Source organism: Gracilinanus agilis, chromosome 1 (assembly GCF_016433145.1).
Source record: "Gracilinanus agilis isolate LMUSP501 chromosome 1, AgileGrace, whole genome shotgun sequence".
Lineage (NCBI taxonomy): Eukaryota > Metazoa > Chordata > Mammalia > Didelphimorphia > Didelphidae > Gracilinanus > Gracilinanus agilis.
This window is the reverse complement of record NC_058130.1, coordinates 712042359-712054561: the sequence shown is the minus strand read 5'-3', so window position 1 is coordinate 712054561 and position 12203 is coordinate 712042359. Positions and strand designations below refer to the sequence as shown.

Below are 12203 nucleotides of genomic sequence, written 5' to 3'. Positions count from 1 at the left end.
TGGATGGGGAAACTGAGGTACCAACAGGCCCACTAGGACCACAGCAAATTAATGGGTCTTGTGGATCCTTGGCTGCCACTGAGATGCTCCAGCCTCTTGACCCCATCACCACTGGGCCCCTCTTCTCTCCTGGCTCCTGCCTCCTCCCCCTCTTCAGAAAGCATCTACCTGGTAGGATTCCTTGGTTTCCTTCCCCTGCCCTTTCTTGTTCCCGACCCTCGCACTAGTGTGATATGGCTTCTTTACCTTCACAGATCTCCAAAGGGTCATTGAAGTATTTCTTCTGACTCACAGAAGCAAATCCATCCTTACAGGTACACTGAGTCCCATTGATACAAATGGCATTATAGGGACACCGGGGACGGCAAGAAACTGGTGGGAAGAATAAAGCTGATAGTAACAACTCTGATTTCTAGAATGCTTTAAGTTTATAAAGCATATTTGTCACAGAATCCTTTTAAGGTATACAGCATAATGACTGCTATCCCCATTTGACAGATGAGTAAATGGAAAGATGATGCTCCAACCTTTGTTGTATTTATTGTTAGCTTCAGGTCTACACCTGATTAGGGTTATTAGGATTGGGTAGTCCATAGCTTATCTACAGCTAACCTGTGAACCTGGCAAATTGAGTGAAGGAGAACAATAAGACCTATTTCTTCTCTTCACTTAATTGGAGTGATTGGGAAATGGTGAGGCTAGTAATTTTTTTAATTAAAAAAAATTTTAAACCCTTACCTTCCACCTTAGAATCAATATTGAGTATTGGTTCTAAGGCAGAAGAGTGGTAAGGGCTAGGTGATGGGGGTTAAGTGACTTGTCCAGGGTCACAGAGCTGGGAAGTGTCTGAGGTCAGATTTGAACCCAGGACCTCCCATCTCTGGACCTGGATCTCAATCTACTGAGCCACCTGGCTGCCCCTGCAATTTTTTTTTTAAGATAACACATTAGGGGCAGTTAGGGGGCTCAGTGGTTTGAGAGCCAAGTCTAGAGATGGGAAGTTCTGGGTTCAAATCTGGTCTCAGACACTTCCTAGCTGTATGATCCTGGGAAAGTCACTTAACCCCCATTGTCTAGCCCTTCCTGCTCTTCTGCCTGAGAACCTGTATGCAATACTGTGTCTAAGGTGGAAGATAAAGGTTTGTTTGTTTTTTTAAAAAAGATACATTTCCATCAGACTTTAAAGCTTACCAAGGGCTCCCTTCACAATACTGTGAGGTACATGACACAAGTATTATCATCTCCATTTTACAGATCAGGAAACTGAGGCCCTGGCTTCCTCAGGACCACAGGGCTGGGATTCAATCTCAAGTCAGGATGGCAGGTGTTGGAGGGGGCATATAGCTCGAGGGCTTGGAGAGGGGTTTGTTGAATTGTAGACGGGACATCTCTACATCCTGCTCCCCAGATCAGGCCTCTCTCTTCCCCCCAGTAAGGTTTCCCTTAGTCTCTAATTGTGAATGAGGTGGGTTCCAAGAATACTCACTTTTTGATTTCTGGGCCGTAGCAGTTTCCAAAAGGACCAAAACACAGAACCCTGAAATAGAAAGAGGGGAACATGTTGAGTGTAGGACCTTAGTGATCATCTATCTGCCCCTTTATTTTACAGATAAGGAAACCAAGGCCCTGGGAAGTCACATAATGTGCTTGGTCCAGGTAACACCGATAATTAGTAGTGCAGAGATTCAAACCCAGGTCCTTTGACTCCAAGGAAAGAAAGGAATAAAGTCCCAGGCTTGTCATGCCCCTGCAGGCCAGCTCAGACTTGGGTTCAGTAAGAGCTGGGCAATTAGGGTTAAGTGACTTGCCCAGAGTCACACAGCTAGGCAATGTCTAAAACCAGATTTGAACCAAGGACTTCCCAATGCCAGGCCTGGTGCTCTATCCACTGAGCCATCTGGCTGCTCTGATTGCTTCCTCTTTCAAAAAGTCAATTTCCTCCTCTGTAAAAAGAGGACATTGGCCTAGATCCATTGTAAAGTTCCTCCTAACTCTGGAGTTCTATGAGCCCATGACCTAGTTAGCCCCTGTCCTGTGGGAACTTGCAAGTAATCATAGGATTTAGGGTTGGAAGGGACTTTAAAGATCATCCAGTTGAAACTTTGCTTTTAATAGTTGGGGCAACTGAGGCCCAGAGAGAACAGAAGTGATTTGCTCAAGGTCACACAGGTAATAGGTCCAGGATTCAAACTCGGGTCCTCTGACTCCCAACCTAGGGTTCCTCCCATTATAATATACTGCCTGGCTAGAGTTTAAGATTCTAATCAGTCAATATTTATTAAGCCCCTGCTATGCCCCAGGCATTGTGCTAAGCACTGAGGATACAAAAAGAGACAAAATACAGTCCCTGCCCTCAAGGAACTTATCATCTAATGTTAAAAAAAAAAAAACAAAAAAACAAAAAAACAAAAAAAACAGCAGCAGAATTATATTGGAAGGATCCCTTGAAACAGTGATGGGCAAATTACAGCCCGTGGGCCAGATTCTGCCCCCTGAAACATTCTATTGGGCGGAGTGACATTATTCCTAATCTGACGAATACAATGAGTAGGATAAAATACAATGAAACTTCGAAAGAGTTGCCTTAGACACAGACCGACAGATGAGTGTTTCCTTTCCTTTGGCCCCCTCTTTAAAAAGTTTGCCCATCACTGCCTTGAAGCCCAGAGGGTCAACCAGACAACCTATTTTATAAAAAGGTATTCAAACATTCCCAAGAAAGTTCCTAAAGTAAAAACAAATAAAGAATCCCAACAAGGAGTCTCCCTGGCCCCTCAGAAGTTTTATGCTGCCCTTAAAAAATTGCCTTCATGCTCTTCTTGCCCAAAGGGTCCCCAGTTGGGTCTCAGCTCAATGTCCCTGGGCAAATTTGCCTGCCCCGAGTCTGTGCCACAACCTCCATGATTGACTACGTCTCTCCCCTAGTTTCACCGAATGCTGACCCTCAAAACAAAAGGTGGGTTGGCTAAGCTGCTCTCAACAATCATTTAAGTGCCTCCTCTGTGCCAGGCACTGTGTTATCCAATGGGGAAGGGAAACAAAAGCGCAGTGCCATCTCTGTCCTTAAGATTCTGAAGGTTTAACAGTGCCCTTTGATTCTCTGTGACCTGGGGCATAAAACTCTGCATTTCCCCAATGGTTCTTGTCACTGGTTTTCACCTGTTTCAGTCTGGGTCTGACTCTTCATGACCCCATTTGGGGTTTTCGTGGTAAAGATATTTGAGTGGTTTGCCATGTCCTTCTCTGGCTCATTTTACAGATGAGGAAATTGAGGCAAACAGAGTTAAGCGACTTGCCCAGGATCACATAGCTAGGAAGTATCTGAGGTCAAATTTGAACTCAAGTCTTTCTAACTTTAGGCTCATCACTATCCACTTTGCCACCTGCTTTCCTAATGGTCTGCTGGCAAAGTCTACCATCAGGATGGTTGTTGAAGCTAGAATACAATGTAGACTGGAATTGCAGGCAGAGAAGAAACCCTGAATCTAGGCTAAGGAAAAATGTTGGAGAAAGAAAGAATGGGGTATGCAGGGAGAGGGAAAGAGAGCTGGAGTCTCTTATTTTCTGCCTACTCTCCTTTCTTTTATCTCTACCTCCCCTTCTAAGCCCTTCTTCCTATCTCCCCTCCCCTCCATTTTTCTGTGGAACTTTGGGGAAATCTCTTCTTCCACCTAGTGCCTCAGTTCCCTTATATGTAATATTAGGGGGTTAAACTGGGTGACCTCTAAGACCTTCTCCTTCTCTAATTTCTATAACCTGGGGAAGCTCAGAGTTCCCTACAACACAGTTTTATGGATCCTGAAGTGGAAAGGATCTCAGAAGTCATCTTGTCCAATGCCCTCATTTTATAAATCAGGAAACTGAGGCCACAAGGGTAAGGTGATTTGTTCAAGTTTCCACTGATGGTAAAGCCATAGAGTGGAACTCCAAACCCAGCATTCTTTCTCACTACCCGTCTCTCCCCAAGGAAAGTACTCCATGCTGGGAAGAGGGGGCCAGGCCATAGGAACTGGCCCCCGAGAGGGGAAAGGTGATGGGAACGCAGGTCCAAGTGGGGCCCGTTCCTCTGCTTGGCTATTGGTCTAAGGGTCATTAGACCCATATCTTTATGTTATTTTAATTAAGGAGTTGATTTTTACTTGATTGGATTCACTAAGGCCCTATTTCTAGGCTTCCTGCCTGGGAGGTGAGGGAGGAATCTCTTTGCCCCAAGAATGTCATCCTCCCTCTCCCAGGATATGTCCCTTCGAAGTAGCAAAGTACCAGAGAAAAATCCAGAGAGTTGATGGACCTTGGTTTGAATGTTGGCTTTGCCACTTCCTACCTCTGTGCCTGTGTTGGGGCAGGTAGCTGGTGCAGTGGACAAGATCACTGGGCCTAGAGTCGAGAAGAGCCGGATAAAAATCTGGCCTCAGACACTTATTTAGTAGTCGTGTGACCCAGGGCAAGTCACTTAATCTCTATTTGCCTCAGTTTCTTGTCTATAAAATGGGGGCACACTGGAGAAGAAAATGGCAAAACCACTCCAGTATCTTTTCCAAGAAAATCCCAGAGACAAAAGTCCATGGGTTAGAGGTGACTGAACAACTAAACAAGAGCAACATCACCTGTGTAATCCTGAACAAGTCATCTACTTAGATGGACTTCAGTTTCCTCATCTATGAAATGGGAGATTTGAACCAGATGATGAATGCGACCTTTTCTACTTTTACAGCTCTTGAGACTCCTGTTATTTTGTTCCTGAGTTCCATGAATACATAGACCCTTTGGGTGGAGGCTGAAGAAGGAGATGGGGCACAGGGATAAGGGTAGATGGCCAGATGGCATCCTCTCTTCTAGGGAAAATATCTCATCCAAAAGATGAATGGACTTTCTCCAGGGATTGTAGGTTCCCCATCACCGAGGACAGTTTATAAGCAAGGGATGAGATGACTTTTAGTTATGGATTCCATAGGTGGGATTCTCATCCGGGCCAGGTTGAACCAGGCACTCTCTGAGACAGCCAAGGGAGGCTGATCTGGAGATCAAAATTAATACAGACTGGAGAGGGCCATCCACTGTCAGTCAGGGGGAGGGAAAGAGAGAGAGAGAGAGAGAGAGAGAGAGAGAGAGAGAGAGAGAGAGAGCCTGAGGATTGGATAGGGGGAAGAGGGTCATGGAGAAATGGCAGAGTGGAGGGCGGGCACTGACTCATTTCCTGGATAGGATGGAACGGCTGAGTCACCCTTGGATGCTCTTGGTTTGAGCCCCTGATGAGTTTCAGGCTCGAAGGGGAATTCTGGAGCTAGAGCTTCAGAGCCAGGAAGGTTGCAGCAGAAGAAGGCGGGTGGTGGGCAGAGACAGACCTAGAACAGGGTTACACCGCAGGCGAGGGAAGCACAAGCTTTAAGGCAGAGAACCTGAGTTTGAATGTTAGCCCTGCTACTTAGCTGTGTGATTTTGGGCAAATTCGTCCCCTTCTCTGGGCCTCTGTTTTCTCCTCTGTAAGGTGAGGCCATTGGCCTCTATGAGCCCTCTGGACCTTTCTAGCTCAGCGGCTATTCTATGACCCCTAGGCTTTCTTGGCAAGGCTGGCCCTGTCTTCTAGTCATCTATGTAAGGGGAGAAGAGCTGGGGCTTGGGATGAAGCTGGGCACCTGGGTCCTTAGATTCCACCCCCAACACCACCGCCATACACATATATTCCCTCTAATATTGTCCTGGTCAGTGGTGGGGGCTCCCTCTCTAGTCTGGCTCCTAGGCACGGCCAAATAGTTGAAATCACCCAGGCCTCCTTTTGTTGTCTACCCCAACCCCCACCCTCCCAGCCTTTGCAGTTCCGGCACATCTGGTGGAAGCCCCAACCCGGGCCTCTCCCTTTCTCTGTTTGGTGGGGAAGGTAAAGGAGGAGGCAGAGGCAAGACCTTGGCAGAACGGGGCAGGGTGGGAGAAGTAGTGGTGCTGGCAGAGGCCATTTTGTGGATGGAGGGGAAAAGAAGGGTACAGACTGGTGTGCCCTAGATTCCATACCTCCAACCCCCATTTCAGATCTGAGTGACCGTCTAGCCTCCATCTGGAAAAGGAATTGGAAACTCCACAAACAGAAGCTGGGACAGGAGCCGATCCCTGGCTCCGAGTCTCCCCACCCATCCCATCTGGTGCACCATCCCCACCACCAGCAGGCGGGAAAATCTATGGCTTCCCTCCTCCACTCCTGGCTGTCTGGGGCTGGGATTACCCCCTAGGCTCACTGAAGCTCCTAAATTGGCTCTGCCCCAATCTCCACCTCCACTTCCAGGGCCAGAGCACCTATGGGGCCCAGGCATTATCTGGAAGATCTATTTGAGGAAACTGGCACTGTTACTTCATACTCTCTCTGTCTCTCTCTGTCTGTCTCTGTCTCTGTCTGTCTGTCTCTCTGTCTCTGTTTCTCTCTCTGTCTCTGTCTGTCTGTCTCTGTCTGTCTCTGTCTGTCTGCCTCTGTCTCTCTCTGTCTCTGTCTCTCTCTCATTTCCTCTGTAGATTTCAAAGCACCTTACAAATTCAGACCTAAGAGGAAGGGAAACAACGTAATGGAGACAATATTAGACTAGGCATTGGGAAACCTGAGTTCTAGCTTCAATTCGTCCCTCATCTACCTGTTTGGCCTGACTCTGATTCCAGTATAAGGAAAATTTTGAGTTGAAAGAGGCCCTGAAGAAGTCATCTTTTTGGCATCTCTGTAATCCTTACTACCAAGGGAGGTTGAAGCTGGTAGGTTACTTGAATTCAGAAGTTCTTATTTATAGCAGGGCTAAAGTTGATTAGGTGTCCACACTATGTCTAGCACAAATATGGCAGCCCCCCAGGCTGTCCAAGGAAGGGTGAACCTGCCCAGGTTAGAAAAGGGGAACAAATTAAAGCATTTGTACCTATCAGCAGTGAGATTGGGTTGTGAATGGTCACTACACTTCTAGCCTGGAAAAGATGGAGAGAAAGGAAGGAAGAGAGGGAGGAGGGAGGGAGGGAAGGAGAAAGAGAGATAGGGAGGGAGAGAGAGGAAAGGAGGGAGAGGAGGGAAAGAGAGGAGGGAATGGGGAAGGAAGGAACAAACAAAAGAAGGCAAGAAAGAAAAAGAAAGAAAGAGGAAGAAAGATCTCCAGCTGTCATCATTAGCCCCAATCATTTACCCTCTCTAGGCTTCTGTTTTCTTCTCTGCAAAATGAGGATAATACAAGTTGTACCTATTTCATTGACTATTTGAGAGGATAAAATGAATAATCCATATGAAACACTTTCCCCATTTGCAAAATCTGGAGTCTATCAGAAGGTCCCTTCTGATTCTTGTATTCCATGAATCTAAGGGAGAAAGAGGCCTGAGCTTCTAGTCACATATGCCAACCACATTGACCCTCCCTCCCAGCCCTAAACCCGGAGAAACCACCATAATAACAATAGTCAGCATTTATGTAGGACTTTGAGGTTTGCAAATTATTTTACAAATACTATTTCATTTGCTCCTCACAACAACAACCCTGGGGGGTAGACGGTATTATTGTCCCCATTTTATAGGTGGGGAAGTTGAGGCAGACAAAGGTTAAGTGAATTACCTAGGGTCACATAGCACTGAGCACCAGAGGCTGGATCTGAACTCAGTTCTTCTCCTGAGTCTGGTTCTAGCCCTTTATCTGATGAGGCATCTATTTATCTCACAGAACGGGTAAAATGGAAGGGTCATTAGAGATCATGTAGTCCTCCAAATAAAGATGGAAAAACTGAGACCCAGAGAGAGATTTTGACCTGAGACCTTTGACTGGAATCCCAGAATTGGTTCTCTTGTACCATACAAAACTGAGAACAGACCCCAAGTGCCCCAGGTAGAAGAGATAGAGGTGGGGGTTGGGGGAGAGGAGGTGGGTGGGTCTTTGTGGTTGGACCCGCCTCTATCTGCACCCAAACCGGTGTTCCTTACCCCACTTTGTTTTCTCTGTTGCCAAGGAACCAGAGCTGACCCACATCACAGTTATAATGGGGTGGGGCTCAAGAGATACAGAGAAGAGGAAGTAGAGAAGAAGCCACAATGTGGTGAGAGCCAATGACCCGGACAGGCTAGCTGCAAAAATAACCATCTAAACTCTGGTTTCTATGGAGTTTGAAGGGTTGACAAAGCATTTTCCTTAACACAAGGTCACAAAGTAGGCAAGATGGGTATTTTTGTTCCCATTTTACACATGGTGGGCAGCTCGGTGGCGAAGTGGACAGTGCAAGGGACCTAGAGTCAAGATGACTCATTTTCCTGAGTTCAAATCTAGCTTTGGACATTCACTAGCCATGTGGCCTTGGACAAGTCACTTAACCCAGTTTGCCTCTGTTTCCTTTTCTGTAAAAAATGAGCTGAAGAATGAAATGACACACTACTCCAGTATCTTTGCCAAGAAAACCCTACTTGGGATCACAAGAGTCTGACACGACTGAATAAGACTGAAAAATAACAATAATTTACACATGCAGAAACAAGTTCAGAGAGATTGGGACTAGCTGGGTTCTAGAGACTACCAGTCAAAGCCAGAATTTGAGACCCTTTTCCTCTCACCTTCTCGAGGGCTTTTCCCTCCTTTATCCCACTTGCTTTCAGGGATGGAGTCTGATCAAGGATGGGGTTTAGAGGTAGAAGGTAGAAGGGATCATAGTCTTCCTCATCTTACAGAGGAAGAAACAGGCCAGAGAGGGAAAAGAACATTTCTAAAGTCCTATAGCTAGTAAGTAGCAAGTCCACATTTGAATTCAGGACCTCTAACAACAAAGCCAGTCCATTTGCTTGCATCATGTCCCACACCTCCAACCCTTTTGTTTGGATCAAGGGAAGTGACCAAATCAGAGGTCACCCAGAAACTTCTATGTACCTGTTCAGCTCCAATTCCCCCACCCACTAGGGACACCTTAGGGAAGAGTGAGATAGACTAAATCCTGCTCCAGGGATTTCCATGGCTATCCCCCTCTCCCCCAACCCCCATGGATGGCACTAAGAGATGAGAAGATGCTAGGAAACAGCTTTGAGTTAATTGCGTGCAAGAGGGTAAGAAGAAGCCAGAAGCGATCCCCATGGACAGGGAACCTGGCACCACACGATCTGCATCCTCACCTCATCAGCCTGCCCAAAAGAGCCTCCCTGGCTGGATCCATCTGAGGGTGGGGTCTTACTAGCACCTATTTCTCATGATTTCTTCTTCTGATATGACTGTCAGCAGGTGCTTTCAGTGTTACAGGGGTGGGCAAGCCAGAGGTCAAAGGCAAGAGGTCAGCAGCTAGTTATAGGATAAGGGGGTAAAGGCTGGAGGCCAGAGGGATAGAGGTTAAAGGATGGAGAGTGGTACGGTACAGGATGGAGGTAGGAGGACAGAGGGAGCAGATGAAAGGAGGGGAGGACTGATACACAGAGGGATAAAGCAGGGGGACAGAAGGTGGTATACAGGGATAGAGGCTAGACTGGCAGATAGGGGAGGAAGGGGGCATGGGGGATCAGAAGGCAGCAGGCCACTGCCAGGGGCCAGAGGATAGATAGAGCATGAGGGAACCCCAACCAGGAGCTTCTCCTGCTGGGAATAACCTCCCCATGTGGTTCGGACTGTTGTTCCTCCCACCTCCCCTCCTGGACGAGCGCAGGGGCAGACTTCTCACCCAGAAAGAGGCATCGGGTTGGAGTTGGCATGACTGGGCCACAGCTGGGGGAGGGGAGGGGTGAAAGTGGTCTCTTGCTAGCTCCCAGAGGCTGAACCAGGATCAGTGACGGTTGGGGCAAGGGCGGAGGCTGCAGCAGCGGTGGTGGTGGTGGTGGTGGTGGTGGAGGCGGCGGCGGCGGCAGCAGCAGCAACAACTGGAAGAATCCCCGCGAGTGCTCTGAGGGGCAGGGCTCCCGCTGACCGAGCCTTTATTGGGGGGCGGCTTCTAGGCTAGGCCCTCCCCTGAACTCGTCCAATGGGGCCCGCCCGCCTCAGGAGGGAATGAGACTCTCGAAACCCAGCTAGTCACCCAGCCCAACCCAACCGAGGTCCACTCCACACTCCCAACCGCCGGACACAGGAGCAGCCCATGGCACTGCTTAGCTCCCATGCATACACGCAGGCGCTGCAGGCTGTGCGTGCCCACACCCACCCACACCCCGGACACCCTGAGAGCCCCAGAGAGGCATGCTGGACAGCACACACACGCACAGGGACACAGCCACAGATATACACGGACAGCACAAACGAGGGGCACACGGCGCAACCACACGCAGACAGAGCTAAGCCTAGGACATCCAGCACTCGGGGCAGCCCAAACGGCGCACACTGCCAGAGCGCGACGCTGCCTCCACACACTTACAGGTGACTAGCGCAATTAGAGATCCCCACTCAACTTCCAGCCCCGCGGGACTGCGCGCGCGCGCACACACACATTCAGGAAAGCCTTCACCCAAAACACCAAGCGACTCACGAGGGGACCCGCAGCAGACGGCATGTGTGAGTGGCACGGACAAGGACAAAGTGAATGGGGCAGAGCCCCAAGCGGAGAGACAAATGAGAGAGCGGCCGCATTTCCCACCCGGGAATCCACACAGCACCAAGACACAGGAGAGCCACACAGGGACACACACTTGCAGACTCTGGGCAGTACACACCAGGGACACATAAACAGGACACTGTGGCAGACAGAGAGATAAACACAGGACACGGACTCCCAAACAGACAAGCACAGGCCCCCACCCATGGAAGAATGCCCACGAAAACACACAAGCAAGGACAGAGATAACATAGACAATGAGACTCATATTCTTCTCTAACAGTCACACACACAGAACGACTTCCACGGAGTTTGTACCTCTCACTGTTTGCTGATATTTTCTCGTGGATCATTGGTGACTGTCCATACCTGGGTATCTGCGTTAGAGCAAACCAGGCTTCCCCCTGACCATCTCTAAATCCGAGGCAGGATGGGAGAGTAGTTAGAGAGCTGGCACTGAAGCCAGGATGACAAGGAGTCAAGACCAGAAACCTATTGACTTTGTGACTTGGGCCGAATTGTCTAAATTATGGTACTCTAAGAGACTTTTTGCAAGATAAAATATTGATACAGGAAGTATTCTCACATGGGAATTCCCTATTCTTATGAAATCGCAGGTCCAGCCCCTATATTAACATTAAACCAGGAAGAGAGGAAGGGCCTTTGGAGTCAAAGAAGGAGTTTCTCTGAACCAGGAAGGAGTATTCCTATTGAATACTTTGTACTCTGTGTGTGTGTGTGTGTGTGTGTGTGTGTGTGTGTGTGTGTGTGAGAGAGAGAGAGAGAGACAGACAGACAGACAGACAGACAGACAGACAGACAGACAAAGAAATGAGAGAGAAAAACAGGGACAAGAGACAGAGAATAGTGATAAACAGAGGACAGAAAGAGGGACAAGAGGCAGGGAGAAAGGGAGGACAGAGAGAGAGAGTAGTAAGAGACAGAGAAACAGAGTAATGAGACAGAGTGACAGAGGAGAGAGAGAGGGGGGCAAAGGGACAGAAGGAGAGGGAGAGAGACAGATGTATGAGATGTATGCTCTACAAATGGTGTGAAATGGAACACTGGGTACAGAATGAGACATACATTTTCAGACTTGGCCAATGCACTTGACTAATTTGTTCTAAAGGAAGGTTCCTTGTGGGTAGGGGCAGTAAATTATTGAGTAGTAATAGAGATGCAAAAAATAAAACATTTTTTAAAAGAGTAGCAACAAAAGGGGATACAAACCAACTGGGCAATTTTGTTGCTACCTTGTTGAAGTTAATAGAAACTTAAAAAATTTAAACTCTAAGAAGTTCAGTCTCATAGGCAATCCTTTTCCAATCCATCTGTTTTCGTTGTAAAGTGAAATATTTGTATTTATTGGGGATTGTTAAATTCATAATTTTTTAAACAGGAAAGAGGAAAGAACACTAGGATTTAGAGTCAGAGAACCTGGGCACAAATCCTGACTCTACCAATTTAGTAATTTTGTGTCTTAAGTGACAAGCAAGTCACTTAGCCTTTTAGTCAAGTTTCCTCCTCTGTAAAATGTCAGGGTTGGACTAGTTGGCCTCTGAGGTACCTTCTATGATGTTAATAAGTTATCTACCTGCCTGTGCTTTCCTTCAATCCTTCCTCCCTTCCTCCCTCCCTCTTTCCTTCCTTCTTTCCTTCCTTCTTTCCTTCTCCTCCCTTCCTCCCTCCCTCCCTCCCTCTCTCTC

The 12203-nt window shown here is 47.8% G+C and overlaps 1 protein-coding gene across 1 annotated transcript in view; it reads right to left on the bottom strand.

Annotated features, from left to right (window-relative positions):
• ADGRE5 (adhesion G protein-coupled receptor E5) overlaps positions 1-9898 on the bottom strand; it is a 29059-nt gene extending 19161 nt beyond the window's left edge. The window contains exons 1-3 of the mRNA XM_044670481.1: positions 9637-9898; positions 1487-1537; positions 247-390 (exon numbers count right to left, since the gene is read on the bottom strand). Of these exons, the coding sequence (XP_044526416.1) occupies positions 247-390; positions 1487-1537; positions 9637-9667 (226 nt within the window). The 5' untranslated portion in view covers positions 9668-9898. The remainder of the gene's footprint in view (positions 1-246; positions 391-1486; positions 1538-9636) is intronic.
• Between the last annotated feature and the right edge of the window lie 2305 nt (positions 9899-12203).